The sequence below is a fragment of the Taurulus bubalis genome, assembly GCF_910589615.1.
Source record: "Taurulus bubalis genome assembly, chromosome: 16".
Taxonomy (NCBI): domain Eukaryota; kingdom Metazoa; phylum Chordata; class Actinopteri; order Perciformes; family Cottidae; genus Taurulus; species Taurulus bubalis.
Window position 1 is genome coordinate 8,425,153 of NC_136604.1, and position 23,617 is coordinate 8,448,769.

General features: G+C 44.8%; 2 protein-coding genes across 2 annotated transcripts; one reads left to right on the plus strand and one right to left on the minus strand.

The window, feature by feature from the left end:
- dpm3 (dolichyl-phosphate mannosyltransferase subunit 3, regulatory) lies at window positions 1–1,310 on the plus strand. Its single transcript, XM_079232162.1, has 2 exons — window positions 1–25; window positions 292–1,310. Exon 2 carries the CDS (start codon window positions 340–342, stop codon window positions 616–618), a length of 279 nt encoding a protein of 92 aa, XP_079088288.1. The 5' UTR covers window positions 1–25; window positions 292–339; the 3' UTR covers window positions 619–1,310.
- A 6,262-nt stretch (window positions 1,311–7,572) lies between these two features.
- efna1a (ephrin-A1a) lies at window positions 7,573–21,107 on the minus strand (the record flags this gene model as incomplete). The annotated part of the gene is made up of 5 exons (XM_079232146.1): window positions 7,573–9,204; window positions 9,331–9,444; window positions 9,555–9,620; window positions 10,511–10,806; window positions 21,010–21,107. 5 exons carry the CDS (start codon window positions 21,105–21,107, stop codon window positions 9,077–9,079), a joined length of 702 nt encoding a protein of 233 aa, XP_079088272.1. The 3' UTR covers window positions 7,573–9,076.
- Window positions 21,108–23,617: the final 2,510 nt, after the last annotated feature.

The window sequence follows — 23,617 nt, forward strand, 5'->3', positions numbered from 1 at the left end:
GCTGAGCTGAGGTGGCTTTAGAGAGGTAAACACACCGGATACTTTCTTCCAGTTGTATTTATGGAAGGAAATGCTATTTAAATGAACGAATCGGTCCCTTTAGTGTCCTCCGTACGACGTGTTGTTCCCGTCGCCTCGTGCTATTTGTCGTCCGTCTGTCGGGTGTGTTGTTGTGTTGTGTCCATCGACAGCTCAACAGCTAGCTAGCTGTTAGCACAGTGCTAGCTACTTCTGCTGTACTACAGCTAAGCTAACAACCTGTAGCCTTCTGACCGCCCGTTTCTGTTTCAGGTTGTTTCGCGGCTGCTCACCTGAATCCCCGCGGCAGCTCTTCTCGTCATGACCAAACTTGTGGAGTGGCTGCTCGGCGTGTCGCTGGTGGGCGCACTGTGGGCTTTGGTCTCCTTCGACCTGTTGGACCTGAGCCTGCCGCAGACCTACAGAGAGGTGGCCTGGCCGATGCCTCTGTACCTGCTGGTGTCGTTCGGCTGCTTCTCCCTGGCCACGGTGGGGTACAGGGTGGCCACCTTCAACGACTGCGAGGAGGCGGCGAAGGAGCTGAAGGAGCAGATCAAAGAAGCCCAAGAGGACTTGAGGAAAAGGGGCCTAAAGATGTAGATGTAGAGAAGGACTGTGTGGGACCTTTGAGAGACTAAAACGGACTAGTTTTACACACGACCAAGTGTCTGCACAAAATATATCTTGTTTAGGATGTGTGAAATATGTCGTATGCAACTGCTACTCAGAATTGGCACCTTTTTGTTTCGTTTCCAGCAGACATGATCAGAACATCAATCATTGTGACCCGTCATGCAGCAATGTCTCTTCTTCAGTGTCGCCTCTTTCAGATTAGATATTGATCAAATGTGCTTTAGTGTAAGTGACTTATTAAGTGACAACACAGCAGTTTGCACCATGAAGATGCATGTTTAGTATTCTTGCCATTGAAAGACCTCTTTTATGAAGTGAACGATATTTAACATCACAAGTGGTTTTACTGATTAACACCCCCCAAACCAACACAAACTGTAAACACACACACAGTGATGTCGTTTGTTGGTAACAGTACACAGTTAAATACCCCTGAGAGTTACTCGTCAGCTAAAGTATCCTCTGTAACAAGTCGTCGGTCAATGAAACCACCGCAAGGTCACAGTGGAACACTCTAAATACTGTCTGGATATTGCTGCTTCTCTGTATGGACTTGACTTTATCTGTAAAGAAGTGTTCATTCCATTGTCCAATTTCAGACTTGTGCCCGGGGGCTATTGCCGGAACTTAATTAAAATGGAGTCTATTTTTCTTCAGTTTTTCTGCCTACAGACATGTTTGTGGGTTGGGGGCTCGCATAGGGCCAGGAGGTATGCGAGTATGTGCATGAGTGCGCTGCATATATATGATGCATTCCTTCTCCGAGCATAACTCGCATGGCCCGAGGGCTTTATATCAACTTCTCAATGCCTCCTTCTGTGCAAGAGACAGATCTCTTTTGTCCCATTTTGTAGTCGACGACGTGAGATATACTTCATACAGCATTTCACTTTCTTCCCTCTCAGAGGTTTGCTCCAATCAGAGAATGTAAGCTAAGTATGTAGTCCTGCACTAATCTGATGTTGGCGAATACAGTTCTTTTGTGTGCGCTTTAAAATGCTGCATATGCTCATTTACAGCTAGTTCCCCGCTGAGCATAAACAAAGCATAGCCCGGCCAAAGGCATCATTACAGGGTTTCAAAAGATCCCATAACTTAAGAAGAAATGCAAGCGAGTTAGCGATTCTGTGTGTGCAGAGCACTGCCTGTTGTGCCTTGCAACGTCAGCCCCCCCTGTGAACGTGTGCAAGCTGTTGCAAGAGCAGACTGGATGAAAGGCAACCTGTTATTTACCAGCAAATCTTCTACTTCTGGCAATTACACCAAAGGCTTCCCTTGCTAGGCAGTTGTGTTCTCCCTCGTAACCACATGTGAAATCGTTAAATTGCTTTTCTTTGTCATCATTCTCCCTATATCTAACTTCAGACATCCGTCTGTTTTTATCCTGCAGGCTATCAGACAAAAGTCTAACTCGGAATAGGACAAACATTTTACCTACCGTGTATAATGCGTGTAAGTACAAGTAGTTGTCTTTTTTTTTTTAATCCTTTGTTTCAAACATACAGTAAGCTTCAGTCCAGACTTTACGCTTAGCACAATAGCAAATGTATTCAAGTATCATCTGATGCACAGACAGATGTATCAAAAGCCGTCCCATGAGAGACAACCTCAAGTACTCAAGCTTGTTTTCTTAAGCAGTGCTGTTGTTTTTTTTTTTTGTTTGTTTTTAGTGAGTGTCAGTATTTACAAGAGAGGGGGCACCTGAGTACAGTAACTTGAAGCATTGAGCAAAATCCATAATAATAATAATTAGATTGTAGTGTTGTATCCCTGCCTGTCAAGATTTGAGTTTATAAGTATTTTTTCTTTTCTTGACGTGAATGATCTTTCATAGTGTATTTTCCTGTAGGAATCAAAAACTTCACGCAGTCCTTCATACTTTTATCATGTATCATGTAGATCACTTTGAGCTATAAGCTTACCTAAACCTGACCTGAAATAATACGAAACCAAAGTTTTTCCGAATAGAAAATATGAAGCTGATTTGTTATGAATTACATAAATTATTTATGTGGTTCTGTAAACTTGACTCGTGGCAAAGTCATCTAAAATCTCTCGGTGATGTAACATGTCTAAGTGGCAACTTCAAAATCCCCTCGCTTCAATTCTCTTTTTTTGAGGGGGGTTTTTGGAGTATGAAGGCCACTTAGCCACACAATGTTTTTCATAATTGCTCTGCCTGTCTTCGACTGGCTGAGAAAGGTGGCAAACGTGCACAGAATGTTCTTTGTGTTCCATTCTGAAGTGGTGAGGTGAGAGGCGTCAGATAAATTGGGAGAGGAGCTGAAAAACAGGAGGAAGCCTAATGGGGACGGAGACAGTGAGAGCGGCCGGCCACGGGGTTGTGCCCGCAGCATGGCCTCCCTGAGACCTGAAGACACTATAAAAAACATTTAGAGGGACACTCAGTGACACTGCTCGAAGAAAATCCATCTAGACAGGCTGAGAACCAAAAAACTGAAAAATGATAACCTATCATTTTTCTGCACAGAAGACTTTTTTCCCCACCCACACATTTCACAGTAAAACCTCAAACCCATCTACAGAAAGAGAGATGGAGTTAGTAATCGAGGCCCTGAGCTGAAAGAAATGGAGATTTGATACAGATACAGAAAAGGGTGAACAGTAATGACTAGATGAGAGTGACAAAAGAGGGGGGCGCGGGTGTGGGGGTGGATACAGAGAGAGAACGGTTTAAAGTCGCAGAACAAAGTGTGGAAGTGAGAATGACTTTTCTTTTTTAAAAGGAAAAAAAAAGGAAAGTGACCTAGTGACACGGACAGGAAACCAAAGCATGAGCTGGAACAAGACAAATGACCGTAGTAGAGAGTGTGTGACAGGACTTTTTCGGGAAGAGCAGACCACACCCTGACCGCCAGAAATGGCAGGGGACCAAAATGTGTCCTGATTGGCTCAGAGGATGAGTCCTCCCCTGTGGAACCAAGGTGTTTCCTTCCCATCAGCCCAGTATGACCCAGCTGTCATCTAAAGCTTTTACTGGCTCTAAAGCTGGACTCCAGTAAAAGAGGGAGTAAAGGAGCTTCCAAATATGCCGCTAAAATAAAAAACGTCATGTAATCCGAGCGTGCATCATGGCTGAATAAAAATGATGGGAACCTGGTTAAAAAGTCACTCACGGGTTAGTCTATTCTTCTTTCGCTGCTCATAAACAGCTGCTTTGATACTTACAGGACACCAGGTTCCCATTCTAGGGCAGCATGGAGGCTTATAAATGCTACAAATAGCTACAATAACATTAGGTAACGTCCCAGAGGCCCTGTGAGGCAGATACTCCTGGCTCTTCCGAGTAGTACCACATGCCAGCAGGCAGACAGGGACTGCCCATCAGAATCAGAAACTGTTTATTGTATTTATAGTACGTTACGCATATATGGGATTTGGCTAGGTGATTGGTGTGTAACAGTAAACACAGTACAAAAAAAAGATATAATACAAAAATAGAAAATATGAAAATGTACAATACAATATGGTAAAACAAACAAATAAGGGTAGAAAACAAGTATTATCAAAGTGTCAAATGTATCTTTATAGATAAAAGATGTGCAGGGGTGTGTAACTGTAAGGAATTGTCCTGGGGATGTAAGTGTCTGAGTCCGTGGGGGTCCCAGGCTTTATTGATGAACCCGACTGCAGATGGGAAGAAACTGTATTCATGATGTGAGGTCTTGGTCCTGATGGACCGTAGTCTCTTGCCAGAGGGAAGGGACTCAAAGAGTTTGTGTTCTCTGGGGGCTCTTTGGTGAGAGCGGTCGGCTGCATTCTTTCTTGCCCGCTTTGGGGTTCTGAAGGCGAAATAGTCTCGGAGGGACGGCAGATTGCACCCAATCACCCTCTCAGCAGAGCGGAGGATATGCAGTCTGCCCTTGTCCTCGGCGGTGGCTGCAGCATACCAGAAGCCAATGGCGGAGAAGAGGATGGACTCAATGATGGCAGTGTTGAAGTCATTGTCTTTGGCAGGTTGAACTTCTTCAGCTGCCTTAGGAAGTACATCCTTTGCTGAGCCTTCGTTGTGATGGAGCTGATGTTAAGCTCAAGCACCTGGGTTATGGTGAAGCCCAGGAAGCGGAAGGACTGACGAGGGAGTCACACAGGGTGATGGGGGCGGGTGGGGCTGCGTTCTTTCGGAAATCCACAACCATCTTCAGCGTTGAGCTCTAAGTCGTTAAGTCCGCACCAGGTCAATCTCCCACCTAAAGGCGGACTCATCCACACGGGTGATGAGTCCAATGAGGGTGGTGTCATCCGCGGACTTCAGGAGCTTGACGGACTTTGTGACTGGAGGTGCAGCTGTTGGTGTACAGGGAGAAGAGAAGAAGGGAAAGAACGCAACCTTGGGGAGAACCGGTGCTGAGGGTCCGAGAGGCTGAGACGCGTTTCCCCAGCTTCACAGGCTGCTTCCTGTGGGACAGGAAGTCTGTGTATCATGGATCATGTGTCCTACTGATGAGTGTCCAGAGATGTAGAGATCGACTACCTGGCCATGCCAAACCTATACTCTGAGTTTTTAATTTTCCTGCTGTGTCTCATGGCCTCCTGGCAGTTTTTAGTTACACACAATATTGGCTCAGCTCTCGCTCGATTAAACGCTGATGTGCAACATATTGATAAATGCCTTGTTTGTTGGGACATGTTTGATGTTATACCGCCCCAATTTGTGCCTCTCAAGTTGTGTTAGTCCCATAGCTAAGCATTCTTTTTTCAGAACTAAGAATTGACAGTCATGCTTACAGCTATGTGGAAGGCTTTATTTAGGCACAGTGGTGTTTTTTCTTGTGCAGGGATTTAGTTTTTAGTCAAGTATTGGACACATATATTGAAAGTCATCCTCATGAAGGCATGAATGTCTGCACAAAATGTCATGGCAAACTCAAGAACGAGCTAGAAAAGGCTGGAGAGCTCGGCGAGCTGAACGACGTTAACTTACCACAGTTTTGCATGTCCGAGAACTACGTTGGTTTTCGGTCCCCTAAAAAACTCAAAAGGCCTCTCTAGAGCCAGCGTTTGATTTGTCCATTCTGGGCTACTGTAGAAACATGGCTGACTGAATTTCCATTTCTATTTCTGCTGATAAATCCAATCAAAAGTAGCTGGAAATGCCACACCTTAACGCCATGCTTGAAATGTACAGAGTGAAAGAATCGCAGTTATATTCGTCAATATTGATGTTAAACTGAAACATTCTTTACTTTAATACAAAACATGTTTCTGTTTTTCTTGTATTGTACAAAGAGAGGAGAAAGCAAGGAGATGAGTCATTTCTGGCAACCTGAATTGGAAATATAGCAACAGCTGGAGCAATAGAAGAAAAATATTTGACATCATGCTGCTGATGTAATTTCCTTTTCATTAAGACGATTGAAAGAGTCTTTGAGGATTCTAGAAATACTTTCTGAACAGCTCTTTTATTCATGAAGATAATATAATGGCAATATGTGAGAGGCAAACACTGAGGCTTGATTTATTAGACATTCTACTTTACAGCATGTTTCTTCAAAGCATTTTCTTTGATCACATTCCTAATGTTCAGATATTTCAATTCATGCTCACCTTGCTAACTTTTTTTAATGCGTCTCATCTGTGAATTCGAGCTTTAAAATCGTATGCGAACATCAAATGGAGATTTCTCTTCTACTTTCAGGCCTGTGAAAACGATGCCCTCAGGAGTTTTTCTGTGCTCCACGTTGGTTCTGGTTATCTGCGCACTGCCCTTTACATTTACTACAGCGTTAAAGGTTTCACACTTGCTGGTCACATTTACTCAAGCTGGTACGCCGAACGAGCAAGTAAATAAAAACAATTGTCTGCTCTTGACGAGCTACCGCTCAGTGGAGCCTCTTCTTGGGGTCAGGCGTTAAGGGGCCTGTCTGCCGGCCCTAATTTATGACCGTCCTTTTGAAAACATTGGGGAGAGGCAGGAGCACCACTTTTTCTGGTGCAACAGCTGTTTTCACTGTCACAGCCGTAAAGCTCTCCTGGGAAAGGAGAGACAGGAGGAGAGACGGGAACAATTGCTCGTCATGCAACTTGCACACAAGCAAAGTATCGTGGCTGGAGAACAGAGGAGCTGTGTGTGTGTGTGTGTGTGTGTGTGTGTGTGTGTGTGTGTGTGTGTGTGTGTGTGTGTGTGTGTGTAGCTCAGGGGGAGGCTCGACAGAAGGTTTAGATAAAGACAGTAGAGGGATCACACCTGTGTGCTTAGTCTTCATGCCAAAAGGCAACCGTAACAGTAATGATAAATACAGTCCTCTCATCGTTTTGCTTTTTTTTTTGGTCTCCAGCCACCCCTGGCCTTGGTTCTATTCAACTCCTGTCACATTAGCGTGTGTGTGATTCATTATCTGCGCTATTGACTCCTTCTGTGGAGATATTTTGAGTGTAATGTAGAAATGGGCTGGGTTTCTTGAAAGCTTTTCAGCACCAAAATCACCTTACTTCAAGGGGGAAGTGTGATCTTTAATTTAGGATAATGCTCGGAAACTGGATCACTTCATAATTAAACCTTTACCCAATATCATGTGCAAACTAGTCCTGTATACATGCTAAAGCCACCGTGTCAACGTAATTACAACGGCAATGTTAACATGCTGATGTTTACCATGTTCCACGTCTTAGTTTAGCATGTTAGCGTGCTAACATTTGCTAGTTAGTAATAGACAAGTTAACATTTTGATGGAGCTAGATGTTAAATCCAGGCATAATTATAGTTATTACAATTCATCCTGTGGGACTGAATGTCTGAACCAAACTTAATTGAAATCCATCAAATCATTGTTGAGATATTTAACTACAAGGCACAAAACAGACCAACATTACCAAATAAACGGTGAACAAGGTGGAGAGATGACTGCCTAGACATGCAAGCATGGGTCTAAAAAATAAACAAGAAAGCTGTTCGGGTTTTCCAAAAATATCTTTTATTTCACATGAAATTTTCACATTTAGCATATTTATCAAACATTTCTTTATATAATCTTCTATATATATATATATATATAAATATATACATATTATACACCTTTTTTTTTTTTTTTTTTTTTTACTTACACATGTACAAAATTAGGTAACAAGAATGCAGATAAAAAAGACTGACTTCAATGGTAGTCATACACCGTTGTGCTTTGTTGGTCAAGCCAGCCTGTCAGGTGAAGATGTGCTTGGCAACTTTGATGCCATGTCTCGTCTCTTGTGAGCTGGTGACTATAACCTTTTTAAATGATCCAAAACTGTGTGAATTATTAGGTCTAAATAAATGTGTTGAAAACATGAGGAAAGCACCGTGATACACAGGGTTGGGTCCTGTAATAAAAGATACCAGCGCTCCATGTTAGACAGCTTAACCAATACAGCGGCAAGATCCAACAAACAGAGAAGTCCAGCCTCTCCGTAGCACAAACGCGCACACACACACACACACACACAAATGCACATCTCAGTGTTCACTTTTGGCAGAAAAACATTTTGTATCTACACTCTTTCAAGCAATCACTCCCTTTTTCTTACTATCACTTCAACTCACACACTCGCCCTTTCACACAGGTCCCAACTCTACCAGGAGACGGAGAGAGAGAGCGGCGCTCCCCGTTGCCAACAGTAAACATTTCTCTTTGTGAGCACATGGTATATACAGTAAAACTTCTCAGCTGCAAATGTTATAAATTATCTTCACAGAATGTACACGCAACACAGTTCGATGGAGTGTGTTTTTATGTCTCATGTCATTTGATGTCAGTGTGTGTGTGTCTGTTTGTGTGCATGTGTAACACTGTTATGGGGTGTATGTCGTTGTGTCTGTACTGTGCAGCGTTAGTGCTACAGTATATAAGCACATGGTCGAGCCCCCGTGCCTGTCAATGCTACATTTAGAGAAAGTACTTGGGACACCAATGCCACTCGATACCATTACGATAACAATACAACAAGTAATACACAATACTCAAGGGTGGAATAGTGTACAAGTTGAAGAGATGACTGATCTTTGGCTCGAAAGGTGATAGATTACTTTTCCACCGAATGTGGATTCATCCCATCTAAATTTATAGAATTCAAAACAGAGTTGATGTCTTTGCTCTTGATTGTTCTTCGGCCTCTTTAAGTCACTTTTAATCTTCTTCATATTGTCTTCTTGGGTTATCCTCCAAACTTGGAGAGAGCCTTAAAAAAAGACAAATTAAGGAGAGCTTGGTCTTTCCAAGAAAAAAAGGATGAAGCACAGATACTTTGTCTCAAATGCTCAGGAGTTCCTCAGCACGTTCCATCTGTACTTTACAAGCTTCAAAAATCTTCCCCGTGGCCAGCACTGGGCATGGAAAACTGTCTTTTTGAGTCTGTGGTCTCATCCCCACGGACTGTCTTCATTGTAGTCCCTGAAAAGAAAGTGTGCTGACAGCGGTCCTTTCATGTACTTTCAGTGCAACCACAGCAGTAATGAAGATGGGACGAGCAGGGAGAGCATCGTGAGGGATGGAGCCGTCACCACAGAGTTTGACCGCACACTCTTCTGGACGTCTGGCAGGATTACCACTGGGTCATCTGCTTGAAGATGGGAGATAAAGAAGACACATTAGCTCCACATATTTACAACCAAACGTAACCCTGAATGTGCCTGGTCTGTTTCAAGATCAGGGATAATTAGAAAGGGCGCAGGGTTGGTAAACATACCTGCAGGCAGTCTGTTGGACGGGTTGTGAACCCCACCCCCAGCCCCACTCCCAGCTCCAGCTCCAGCTCCAGCCCCACCTGGGCCTCCCTTAGCCACTCTGGCCTCTTGAGAGCCTGAAACAAAAACAAAAATGCCATCAATTACTGTGGGGTCTCATAATAGCTTAACTCGACTATCACAACTATGCTGCTCTCCTTACAGACGGGAGGGCGGTTAAACTCACCATCAGCAGCTACGACGTCCACCCTGAGCCTGAGGCACTCCTGTCCATGATGGTGCAGAGGTTTGGCTGCCGGGAAGAAACAACACAGGCGTTAACATCCAAACTAATACACTTAGCCTCCACGGGCCCCTTAATTCACCTTCATGCATGCACCCAGCCACACACACACGCAAATACTTGACAACAGACAGACACAGGGACCAAGTTTAGGAGGCCATCTGTGACCAGGCGAAGTGTGTCCTGCAGTTTATCTAATGACAGCCATCGTCTATGGCTCTATGTGGTTACATTCTAGCAGGGGAAGTGTTGCATAAACTTGGCAAACTGAGCCAACACCCCGGTTAATGTCCATGTCCACCGAGCTCCAGCGCGTTCCGGTTCGTAGAAAAACTAAACTGCAGAATGTTGCCCTCACTTCCTTCAGTCGAAATATGACCCTGATTGCCATGACATTTTCCCATATGGGTCCCATATGATGAATCTTTTGGATGGGTCGCCATGAAATTTGGTACACACATTAGTGTCCCTCTCAGGATGAATTGTAATAATTTTAGCGGTCGCTTAACTTTTCATTTAGTCATCAGCTAGTCTTTAACACAGGCTTATGACTGAATACCTGCAAAACTAATGACACTTGATCAGCCTCGGCTGGACATTGGGTTTAGTGCTGATTAGCAAATGCTAACACGCTAAACTAAGATGTTCTACATTGTAAACGGTTAATATCATCAATGAGAGCGTGCTAATATGCTGATGTTAGCGGCAGGTTTGTTCACATCCAGCCTTTTCTAACTGGGCGGAGAAAACTAGGAGCATTGACAATGTTGGTTTTCTGTGAGGATATATACGATTTTATATGCGCGTTATATAAAACCTCAGTGAAAACATTACTATAATTAGAAAGAAGAAGACTGACAAACACCGAGAACACTTTGAGAGAAAGTTATAACACTCACAGATATAATAGTAGCTTTCTCCTTGACGGAACTCCTTTCCCAGCGTGAACGGCGTAAACCGCTGGAACTTCTCTGAGAACTTCTCAGGGGCGTGAGGAGCAAACGGATGGCCACACTCCCAACGCATCTGGTCGTACGATTGGGGCTTGCAGGAGTCGTAGTCCTCGCGCTCCACCATGTAGAGCACGTACCGCTCAGCATCCAGCAGTGGCACCTCACCCTGAGGGTAATGGGGGCAGACGATGTCCAGGTAGTCGTTGAGCTTCACCTCCACAGTGTAGTCGTCCCATAGAAACCTGCAGAGAGGAGGCAGAGGAGGATGGTTATGCAAGTGGCAGGAGACCGATAACCGTGCTTATACCATCAGAGCGGTAATACATATAAGCCTCAAAATCTGTGATTATATATTGATCGGCTACACGCCAAAGTACAACGGGGAAATCAGAGGAAAGTCTAAGAGGCCTGGGAATAAGACATGGAGAGGGAGAGAGCGAGGAAATATGTGTGTGTTGGAGCGGAATGAAGAGGGAAAACGCAATAAGGGGAATAATGATCTGCAGAGAACATGTCCATAAATATGGATGAACGTGAGGCCGGCGCATCTGCAGCTGCACCGAGTGCACATTGATCCCACGTTCCCCGGGAGTCGAGTGATGTTTACAGAGAAACATTAGCAGTCAGTTAGCCCGTTAAGACGGGAGATGAGTATCGACATCAGCAGGGCGACGCACAAAACACCCACACGGATAAAGAGGCAGAATGCATTATGACACGTCCCATTCGACAGAAGCACACAAACCGGAGTTGACGAGCGATATGGATTCAAATGAAGGTCACATGTGTTTTAAGCTATTCATTAGGGCGAGAGAGACAGGCGGACACATACACAACGAGTCTGGTGACGGCCTGTAACCGTCTCCCACCACATTCCCTCTCATTACAAATACAGAGACACAGTCAGACTGTCTGCCTCCCCTCCATTCCTCCCTGCATCCCTCCCATCACTCCTCCGCCCTCTCCGCCCTCTTTACGATGGTCCTCAAGTAAACTAAACTCTCTCCCTTCCTTGGACGTAGATTAAAAGGAGCAATCGCAGAAAACTTTTTGGCATTTCAACTTGCTTCTAATGTCCCCACAAACACAATTTAATTATTCCAGAAACACTTAAAAATAACAATTTAGCATTCTCTGAGGCCGTCTCAACTGCCGATGATTCCTTCCTCCTTCTGGATTTTCTGCCAAGAGATATTATGAGTTTATCTCCAGGGAATTGACATTAAAGGTATTTCAGCGTTGTCCCTTAGCCCCTGACTGAGTGGCTGCTCAGGGGGCGGCTCACAGCTAATGCTCTCTTCTCAGCCAAAGCTATCTATCAGCGGTCTGGAGCGGTAGCTGACCGCTAGCCACACACACTTCCCAGTAATTCCCATCTATCAACAACCTAAAGCAGTAGCTACCTACTATTTGCACCCACCGAACACACACACACACACACACACACACACACACACACACACACACACACACACACACACACACACACACACACACACACACACACACACACACACACACACACCCTCCCCCGGTACTGAGCTCCAAAGCGATGCCTATCAGTTACCGTCTCCTACTGTTCTGGAGCACCAGGGGTTCTCTGAGAATGGAAGAAATTTGACAGACTTCAATATTTTCACAACACACAAGGAGAATGTGTGTCTAATATAGGGTTTTGTTGCTTTTGCAATGAATACATGGCTAGTTCATGAGGCTTTCGCCGACCCCAAACAAAGAGGCAGGCATCCAGTGTGAGTAAGTTATTTAATCTGATCCACAGATCTCAAAGAGTTAAGAGTTCCCAAAAGCCTACAGGGTCCTAATCGGACACCTTTAGCACAGAACAAAAAAAAACCTCTTTCTGTCGTTTCCTCATAAAACCACTAAATGTAACAAGCAGCATTTGGGGACTTTGTGTTTGTGTGACACGGTCCATATGTGTGACGAACGATCAAAGTGCACTGGCCCCTGCTGCTCGTTAGCTGCTGTTGTTTTTGGCCAGGGGTCCCCCTGGTGCCGCCTGGTAAAAGGACAGACGCTGTGGCTCCAAACACTGGGACCTGACTCCTGCTCCCCCACCCACCCCTTTACCTCTCTCCGCCTGGCTGCATTGCCTCAATGCTGATGCCCAGATTAGCCGGCAACACAGGCCCGTTAGAAAACCTTTCTACCTTTTAACCTTCTTACTTGCATCGAACTGTGCTGATAATAGTGTGCCCCAGCCAACTTTTGGTATGTGTGTGTCGGGGGAGGGGGGGCAATAATTATCATTTTGCCATGGTCCAGACAGCTTTGTGCTTATCTCCAGTTTGCCCGCCACGCTCTGTTTACCAGATTGGCGCTAAAGTGTTTTTTCCCCCTGCCACTTTCAATTCCAGTCGAATCGATAACACTATTGAACAAACACTGTTGTCTGCTTTTGCCTGACAGAGTTATCATCCCGCTGCAAACACAGAAAACACACACAAACAAACCCCCTAAAGCCAATCCCCCCCCCCACACTCTTGCAGAGCCCGGATAACAAACCAGTTGTGGTATGCTCCCAATGTGTTCATCAAAAGGGGGTCAAAGGGGGGTGCAATTAAAACACAAAAAGGGGTATTAAAGTTGCCCCGGAGGGGGGTAATTATGCCCTCCCGCTCCCCATTTCCCAGCCCCTTTAGGCTAAGAGTTTGGGGAGGAGGGGTATGAATAGGCGTGGGCTGGCGGAAATGGCTTTTGAAGTTTCTTTCAGTCAGAGCGAGTATCTATGCGAGTGCTACAGTTGCTTCATCAACGCCACCGTTCCATACAGTGTCTCCATTCACAGCGCGCCTGAACTGATGGAATACCTAAATTAGCAGAGAAAACAGAGGTTGAATATGCACCCGGGGAGGCTGGCTAGTCCCTTTTTTACTAATGGCAAATCGTTTTAATTATCCTGCTGCCTTTTGTTCCCCTCTAACGCCTCTGCATTGAAACGTTCCACATCATCTGCTTAATTAACTGATCGCAGTAACACACTTCAAAGGGAGCTTAAGTCTCTGTGTGAAAAGGTTTAGTCAACAAAGTCAAATCGTGCCACCGTCACTTTAGCAGACAAAGTCCTGCTCCGTCTCCCCCAGTGTGTGTCCCTTGTTATTTCCTCCTCCAGACTGTTCCCCTCTCTCTGTCTTGATAGTCTTGATTTACTCCCACTGTTCATCCGAAGATACTTTCTCTTTATGACAGGGCCGCTTGGAGCGTCAGACGAAGCAACATCATGGAAGAGTTGTATTCTGTACTTAAGGATGATTTGTGGAGCGATGGCAGATATGCAGCGTGGATTGCGTGCATGTGTGTCTGTCTCAGCCCGAGACTCTTAAATGTGTGATTGTTTGTGTTGGACTGGGCGTGTGTGTTGCGTCTGAAAAGCTCTGGGGAATCTGGGAGTGTGTGATATGGAGGATAATAAATGCCAATAATGGACAGCGTTGATAGCAGTGAGGGAATGTATAAATGTGTGTGTGTACAATCTGCTGAAAAATAGACTACAGGCTGTTCCCGGCTGCTCTTCATCCTATCCAAAGAAGGAATTTCTGAATTATTTGAGCCTCTTCAGCAGCAGGAGTCTAATCTCTCTTCTTTAATCTCTCTAGCCAGCGTTTTGCTTTCTTCTCCACCTCTACCCCCTCCTTTCACCCATCCATCACCCTCTCATCTATGCACTCTATCGCCCTGTGGAATGCTGGACCTCTGAGGCGAAGAAGCCGCAATGTGGATCAAAGGTCGAACAATCTCCAAGTCAGCACCGGAGGGGCCTTGTGCTTTTTAAAATTCTAGCGACGGGAATCGCACACTTTAAAGATCGATTCAGAACTACTTTAAGGTCCTTAAAAGGCCACGTCTAAAAAAACAGGAGCTCCGCTCTACTTGACCTGTGCGGGTCACCCCAACCACATAAACATGATTATTTTCCTCACAGGTTTTTGCACCTGACAGTAATGTGACCCATACGGTGACTGGCCTGCGCCACAGATGAGTGAACCGGAATGCGGGGACCACCTAATCGGCTCATCCAAGCCTGGATTATTGGGTGGAGCAGAGGCTGAGCTGTGGTCCATTCATCAGCACCAGACCCTGTTTAATACGGGGGCTTAGAGCGGACAGCGAGGCCCGGAGCAGCGGCCGAGGGGCTGGGGACAGAGTAAGGGGCGAGATAGGCAGAGTGGGGCTTTTTTTTTTTGTGTCCCGCTACTATTGTTCTCACACAGAGAAGGGGTATTACTCCTTTACACTGGAGTTTTAGCGTTCAGAAGAGACAGTGACTGAATATGTGTGCAAGTGTGCCGGTGGTAGCAGAGGGGAAAGTTAGAGGTGTTAACAGAGTAATGAAAGACACTGGCCACAAGGGAGCCATTTCTTTCAAGATACATCTGAAGCGACTCCACGAGGGAGGTGGCACATCAGAGGGAGGTGAAGCCGCTCGGAGGTGCATCATGAGTTTAGTTAAGCGGGAGGGTTTAACGTTATTGCTCAAACTCTTTTCGTTTCATCCGTCTATCTATTCATCCATCAATGTCAGCCGTCTCCTCCCACTCTCTGTCCGTCTTTCATCACTCAATAAGCAAACCAGATCCTCATGTCAACTCTCTCCCTACCCCCAACCCCCAGACTCGCTGAACCAATCACAAAGATGGTATTCCAAATATGCAACTTTCTGACCCACCGTTTGCAGAGCACAATGCCGCGTGGGCACGCTGGGGTCGTCATAGAAACGAATATGGTCCAAACTCACGCGGCTCCTCCTTTTTAAACACAATATTCAAACCTTCATTCTTTGCACCGTTTGACTTTTTGTCATCCATCTCAATCAGCTTTCTCCCGTCCGTCATTCAACCTTTGTCTTTCCGGATCATTGGGCATTCCGCCGGCGTTCTTGGCTGAACTTGCCGAGCTCCTTTTTGCCACCCGGCAAAGCGACAAAAGCTTTAAATCCGGCAGAGAAATAATTGGCTGATTCTGCTGCACTAAGAAGGCTTAGATGAATACATATGCTCTTTCCAAGCGTCTCACGCTGTCCCCTGAGCCATTTGTATCTTCTAAAAAGGGCCAGAACACAAAAGGTCACCACTGACAACACATTTATCAGGAGGCAAATCTCTGTACAAGAAAATAGATGTTCCTGGATTGATTTCCACAAGGCAAAACGTTCATGCTCATCTTTTTTTTACATGAACTCTTGTCTGAGCTGGTGGCTTAAAGAATTCCACAGGGAAATAATGTAAGATCAAGCCACAGTTAATGAATGGATTTGTTTTAATGCAGTAGTGGTAGTGTTAGTAGTAGTAGTAGTAGTAGTAGCAGTAGCAGTAGCAGTAGCAGTAGCTTACTTAGTAGTAACAGTGGCAATAATACAACTGACCTCTAGGGGGTGGTAGTATTTGCTGTGTGGACATGTTTACACACTGAACCAGACATCCAACAAAAAAGGAGAAAAAAACGCCAGAGAAAAACAAGTTTTACACAATGAGCCTCATTTACACAAAAGAAACACAATGCTTAATTTTCAGAGATAATATCTGACTCCTGCAGACTAATTCTTCCTCGTCCAAACACGTATACACTGTTGGTGCATTGAACATCACCACGACTTGACAAACAAGTCTGGAGGACACACACACTCTTTATCTCTGCCTCACACGCACACGCACACGCACACACACACACACACTTTGAGAAAGAAAGTGCAGGCTCCATACTCATAAATCTGCGTATTAATGTATTTTTCATCCTCTGATTTTTCTGTCCGGTTAAAAAGAGGGGGAGCAAGGGAAGTCTGCTGCGAAGATAAGGAAGAGGCACAAGGATGGGCAGAGAAACACTGGCGGGGTGGACTGGGGCGACTTTGATCAGAGGAGAATCCAGAATAGAGACGCAGACATTTGACAGCAGTGCAGGCGGGGAGGTGGATCCCAAATCATCCTCACGGCGCGACAGTTGAGCACATCCCTAATTGGTAACAATTAATCACTGCCAATATACTTATTCTCTTAGTTCAAATATGATCATTCCACAAACACGCCTGGGAAATTCAAGCAACTCCCAGAGTCCAGGCCTTTACAGTCTTGCGTGTGTTGGTGTGAGAACCGTATTGTTTATTGTGCAGACAGGATACGCTGTTTTCCCGGGAAAAGACGTGGCCAGGAAGCGCAGCACTTCACAGGGAAACACACAGACAGCACGCCTGCAGGAAGGTAAAACCTTTGGCCTGGTTCTCTATCTGGTGCAGTCAATAAAACAACCCATTGACACTGGCAACAACAAGTGGGAATATCGACCAGGATAAAAATCCGCTTTTCGGGGTTGGGGAGGGGAACTCTGGGAATGTGGTCCATAAGGTAAAGTCTTCCTACAGACGATTACAGACTGTAAAGATCGGGAACGCCAACACACTTCAATGAGCATTGAGCCTGTAAGAGGCGATTACCATCGGTTTGACAATCTCTCAGAGTATATTCCCCAGATTGAATTCACCAGACAGATTACAAAAATCAGATTATGGGTGGTGGGAGGCGACAGACAAAGCGAGAAAAAGATGAGGATAGACGTCGGAATTTGCTGAAGAGTATAGGGCGGGGCGTTTAGAATAAAGGCTGGATCAGGAAGTAAAGTGGGAAACGGAGATGTTTTTCAAGGAAACTAGCTTTGGTTCAGATTACATGTAAATCGCAGAACTCCTTTATCTATTGTGTCCACCTAATCACACCCGCTCACTACCAAATCTTATCTTTCATCTCAAACATGTGCGCTCACATGCATGGAAGTCAAACAGACACGTTCACCTACTCCTGCACCTTTGTTTTTCTCTTTATTTAAAGTCCTGCTTGAGCTCTCAGACTGGCTCGACGGCTTCCATTTCCGCTGCTTCAGCAAGACGCTCAAGAGGGGAGAAGCAGACACGGACAGACAAGTGTAAAGGAATAAACCTGTTTGCTGGGAAGACTAGAGCGGCTTTTCATAGGGAGGTAGAAGAAGGAAGCTTTAAGAAAGAGGGCTGGGGGGGGGGGGGTGTGAAGGAAAGGGCAAAGTGCCTTGTGACGGATCGCCATGGATGCCAAGAACGATAAAAAATTCCACACCTCTTAGCAGGCTTCAATCCTTCCCCCGTCACCGAGAGCCAGAGTTGGAGGTGAGGAAATAAAAGACTGAAAAGGGACAGCTTGTAAAGTTGAGATAAAAGCTGGTGAAGGAGCGAAGGGGACCGAAAAGACAGGAGGGGGAAAGAATGAGAGTTTCCCAGAGGCAGCGCCACGGCCGTGTGAAGAGGGGCCGGCCTGAGTGGCAGCCAGTATTCAGGGACCACCGCCGTGACAGAATGACTGACAGATTGATAGAGGCTGTGCCACTTCATCACATAGCGAACTCTGACCCCAATCGGTCACACCAGTTACTATTCTCTTTCTGTGGCTCACCGTGAAGACCGTTCCCCAATTTGTATGGGATGCATCACAAAACACCCTTATTGACTGGATAAATACCACACACAAAAAAACATTCACACGGAGGAAGCACACCTTGAATAAGTCCCTCATTTGAGCAATCACAGCTCAAAAAGCATATTCAATTAAAAGGTTCTACACATTTTGGAAACGTATTCTGACGTTTTAGCTGAATCAAAAAAAAAAAAGCTCATTAGAAAGGCATAGCAGAGGCAAAACTTCAGAGTCGGAACAGATTAGCTCAAAAATGTGTCATCATTAGGATGAGGCTGATGTCAAAATAAACATGTGCAAGAAAGAGAGCCATGAAACGGTTAACAGACTCGCGGGACTGGAGACCACAGAACCAAGTTAAAACGGGAACTTCGCCAAGGAGAGGGGGAGGGAGGTGCTGGAGAGAGGGAGAGACAGGTACAAAGAGGAGGAGGAGGAGGAGAGGTGTGTGTGTGTGTGTGTGTGTGTGTGTGTGTGTGTGTGTGTGTGTGTGTGTGTGTGTGTGTGTGTGTGTGGGGTGGGGGGGGTGGGGGTGGGGGTCTTACACGTGCTCTGTCAGCAGGGGGAAAGGGAGGAAGGAGCAGATTATTGGAGTCCAGAGGGCTCCTGGGACGATGTTAACATCAATCACCACTGTGTGGCACATGTGTGTGTGGATGACTGAGGTTAATGTGTATAAGAGTGTGTGAGTCACACAAACCTGGTGATGTTGTGAGTACACACACACACACTTTACAAAAGACACGTACACACACTGGCATGCAGGGGCCCGACTTAACTGGGCACACTGGTGAGCCTCTTTCTGGGAATCAACCGGTGCTGGTGATTAAGCTGTTGCTAATCAGAGACAAAGGTTGTAAATATACCAACAAGTAAAAAGGTCAGCGAGTGCTGAAAGACTCAGTCAGCAATAGAGTTCACTCATGCTGGAACAAAGTGGTCGTTAAAGTACAGGCAGGGATGACCTTGGAAGACACACACACTAGTGGAGCAGTGTGCATGTATAGACCTATATACACGTGTGTGTGTGTGTGTGTGTGTGTGTGTGTGTGTGTGTGTGTGTGTGTGTGTGTGTGTGTGTGTGTGTGTCTAAATCCATCAACAAACACACTGAGAAAAGGAAATGAGCCTGCACCGCATGCACCACTGTGATCAATCTGAGATCAATTTGATTAACGACAGCTTTCTAACCAACAAGATGGAATAATAAACCCGGAAGAAAGAGGAAAAGATGGACGTCAACACGCTGTATGAAGTGACGGGTCAAAGGGGAGAGCAGATTGCTGGGAATGATGAAAAGCACCAAATGAAAACATCTCAGAGACTCTGTGCTTTTTCCGCGAATACAGGATTAAGAGTAGCCAAAGGGGGAGATTTAGCACAGTCACCAGGAGAAAAAATAGCAAGTGCAAAAGAACGGATTACTAGTATACACACACAAGGCATGATCACTGCCGTGCCACAGTGGGGGGGAAACAACAAAACTCCTTTCCATCTGGGACTTTCCATCTGATTTTCAGGGCTTTGACGCTGTAATTGTGACCTTTCCGACAACAGTGCATGCTGTAGTTTCAACCACTGGGGAGATCTGGAGGGAAACCGTGGTTGAATGTAAGCTCTAGTGAACATTATTGAATATCTGCTTGTTTGCAACCAAGACAACACATGTGTGCAGAGAGAGAGAGAGAGAGAGAGAGAGGGAGTGAGCGAGCGAGAGCGCCTGATTGATTTAGATGGTGTTGTCAGTTGTGTGATTGAGTGTCCTGGTTTGTGATTGTGTGCCAGGAGGCCCTGTTTGTGCTTGCCCGTCCCGAGTGGGTGTGTTTGTGTGCCGGTGTATGTAGAAGTTTGTTTGTGGCGTGTAAACTTAACTCTCCTCGTTCCCCCCTTGGCCACCATCAAACATCATTCTAATTGACCCCCACTTATTCTGAATGGCCCCTAACCCCCCACAATCTGAGCTCCAATTCCTCCTCCCCTGAGCAATCCATCTCTCTCCCCCACAGCGTGACCTACTGGGCAGGCCTCAAGTTACCTCCTCCGTCTCTGTCACACACCATTATTACTCGTCTTACCACCTGAAATATGAACACCCCTATGTCTCCCTGACAGCCACGTAAACCCCAAGTGATATCTCTTGATTTAGGAGACACCGCAAACTCCCACTCCAACACAGAAGGTTCGGACTCTCTGTCAGATGGAGAGGATGTGATCTTTCAACACATTGTGCTTTGAGTCAGACCAGAAAGGGAAAAAAACATAACCACTTGCAAGCGGGGGAAAAAACTTCCCCTGTAGGATTCCAGCTCATTGATGCTGTTGAGTCTTCATCCAAACAACAGAAATTCACTGACTTTTTAACTGTGTTGTCAATAAACTGCAAGTAAGGAAGTGTATTTAAGTATTCATATATCCTATTTAATAAAGTCCTGAAATAAAGAAGAAGAAAAAACAATCCTCGTATTTATCTGTCTATGAAACACTCACCAATTAAAAAAAAAAGCTATCTTCCCTCACAAATAGGAGATGTTAACTATCTTGCCACAAAAATAAATAGATGGTGTAACTAATACCGCAGATTGCGACATGGATTAAATCTCAACAGGTTGGACAAAGTGTTACAGGTAAACAGCAGCATAATAACAGGTTCGAGCCCAGAAAGGGAGGGAGGGGGAGGGAGAGAGACTCCCAACTGTCCTGCATTATCATGACAACCGCAGCCAGTTGCCTCCATCACGAATTCATCACAAGTAGCTCGCTGAATATGCATGAGTCAAAACTATTCAAACGCATCCGAGTATAGACCATAATGGTGCAATGCACTGAGAATTAAGGTAAAAGTTTATTTGATGTTAAAAATGCCAAACAGGCTTTGTTTTTTAGTTTTTTTTTTTTTTTTTTTGCATTGGCAAATAAATGAAGTGAGTGCAAATGTGGATTCAAGAGCACTGCATGAGCATGGGAAACCCCAAATTAAAAAGAGAGACTTACTTGGGGTTCGTGCTGTTCCAGTAGACGCTGTGCCGCTCCGCGGAAACAAACCACGCGCAGACGCTCACAACGAAGCCCACAATCCAGACCAAATCCATGGTGGAGAGGAGTGGAGGCGTGCAGAGAGGAAACACAACTCAGGTAGGTTGTGCGAGAAAAAGAAGAAAAAAAAGCAACTAAAAAAAGTTCACCGAGAGGAGCTCGTCCACGCACCTCGAGACTGCACGAGTAGGAAACGACTTTACGCAGTGAAGCTCAAAGAAAACAAAACGCAAGTAGATACGCGCAGGAGTAACTTAAAAAAAAAACACCGTAGAGAGATCAGGTTAACTCGACAAATCCGTAGTCAATGAAAGCCCGAGCTGCATGGTGGCTGGTTTTGTGAAATGCCCACAGCCGTAAGCCCCGCCTCTGTACCGGAGGGGACCAATCAGAGGGCGGTCCGAGAGACGCGCGCTCCGCAGCTTTCTCTACATGTAGGCCTGCTGTGTGTTTACGTGTTGAACACAATATTACAGCCCAACATGTACAGTATGTCCGAGTAGGTCCACAACATTTAATTTCCCATATTTCCCCGGGATTTCTACGATTGATATTGATATTGATATTTGCAGTATCATATCTACAGGCAGTCAAATGATCTGCTTCCAGTAACATTATCATACTTTGTAGTGTCTTTTAATGTAGCTAATAAAATGTCACTTGGTTTTTGCAGATTTGATTGTTTATATATCTCTAGTACCCTACGTTTAAAATATTTCCGATCGGATAGTGACACCTCTTTTCAGTTAAACTACAATATGAGTCACGTAGATGATGAACATGTTTTAAAGCAGGAAATTACTCATTTAGTCAAATGATATATATTTTATGTTACTTTTGTGCATGAAAAATAATCAATGTCATTGCATTTGCAACATGTAAATGAACACCTAACATTAAGCAGCTTTTACACACGCAACACATTGTAAATGAAACCTGAATGAAAAGCTGCAAAACGCCGTGTTCTTGTATCTGATGCAAGGCTATTGCATTACGTTTCACCTTTGTTCAAGTTATTATGTCCAATGTCGAATGCATTCAAACTGCGTTTTCTTCCTGAGCTCTTATCTATCACTGAAGTGCACCACCCCTGCTTGAATACTGGTTGAGCAACATCTGGTTTGTTTGCACAATGATTTCTTGAAGGGAAGTTGTTATTTTTTCAATCTTACAGAGCTCTTTTTCCACTATGTGTAAATCCTATTTTCAGGGTGTTCATTTGTTATATCCACATGGAAGCAATTCCACCTTAACTTTGAATACGATGCGTCTTTGAGCCTTTGAAATGATAGGCCTCATGACACGTGAAACCTAGATAGTCAAATACAAAGACTGTATCTTCAGCTGGAAGCTCATAACCTCCATGCTGTCAGATACATTGCAAATCCCGATTCTCATTTTCTGTTCCATTGACATGGATAATCTGTAGCGCGAGCTGCTTGTTCAGCCTAGTGAGCCATATTGCCAGAGGGGGGTTTCAAGCCTGCTTCTGCTCGACAAGGTACTGTATTAGCTATGCCTGCTTAGCAGAACAGCAGCTTTCAACAGTATCACAGCAAATAACAAATACAAAAGAGGTGCAACCATTGTGGATAATACATTTAAACAGCTAAGAGTTTGGAGCATTGACACAATTCCAGGATATAGATATAATTAATTGACGTGAAAACTCAGCTGGTATTTGGTCCATATTCAAGAAAGCAGTGAAGGAAGGCAGAACAAGCATGTATAGTCTCCCGATGTGACCACAATGTAACACTTAAATTCAAATTGGGCATTGAGGCTCTGTGCAGCCTTGAGATGGCGCCTTTAAGATGTTATGATTTGGTAAAAGTCATCCCATATCAGGTTAGCCACAGCAGACAGTGCATGAAACTTTAGACGGCTGTGGCTGTCACAGAGGGCCTGACAGTTTCGCAAGATGATTAAACTGTCAGGTATACTGACTGCAAATCAACAGTTTATCTGACAGTTTAATTGTCACAGCGCAATTAAATACCATTCACCTGGTGCTCCAAGCAGATTAGAGCAACCATTAATATCTCTTTACATCTCCTGTTAACTCCGTGCTGTGTTGTCCTCTTTGAATAATCACCTCAAACAGGCACCCACACTATTTCGCCAAGTGTTTTACATAAAGCCTATACTTTTACTGTTTACTTCATGCAGACTCAAGTGAGTCCTCTGTATATTACAGGCAATATATGATATGTTCAGTGGTTCTGAGAATAGTCACAGTTCAAGCAATCTGCATAAACAAATTCAGTCCAAACTGACAAACCATTTCAGATCTAACAGTCCAAACGCAGAAAGGCACATATATATGATAATTCTGTGCTACTCAGTGTCAAGCAGGTCGTCCAAAATAATGTGTTTCGTATTCATAAGGAGCGCTCATCCCGGTGGATACATTTTTTAGAGTCCAATTGTTTTTTCTGGCTCAGTGGGAAGATAAAAGGGTGCGAGGGACTGCCAACATAATTGTCATTTGCATTGCAATAGAAGATTTGTTGTGGAAAAGCTTTCGCCACGCCACAGACATTCATGTCAAAACTCTATCAGGAGC

What these genes read in the sequence shown, in the direction of transcription:
- dpm3 (XM_079232162.1), top strand. Translation starts at nt 340, where the DNA reads ATGACCAAACTTGTGGAGTGGCTGCTCGGCGTGTCGCTGGTGGGCGCA.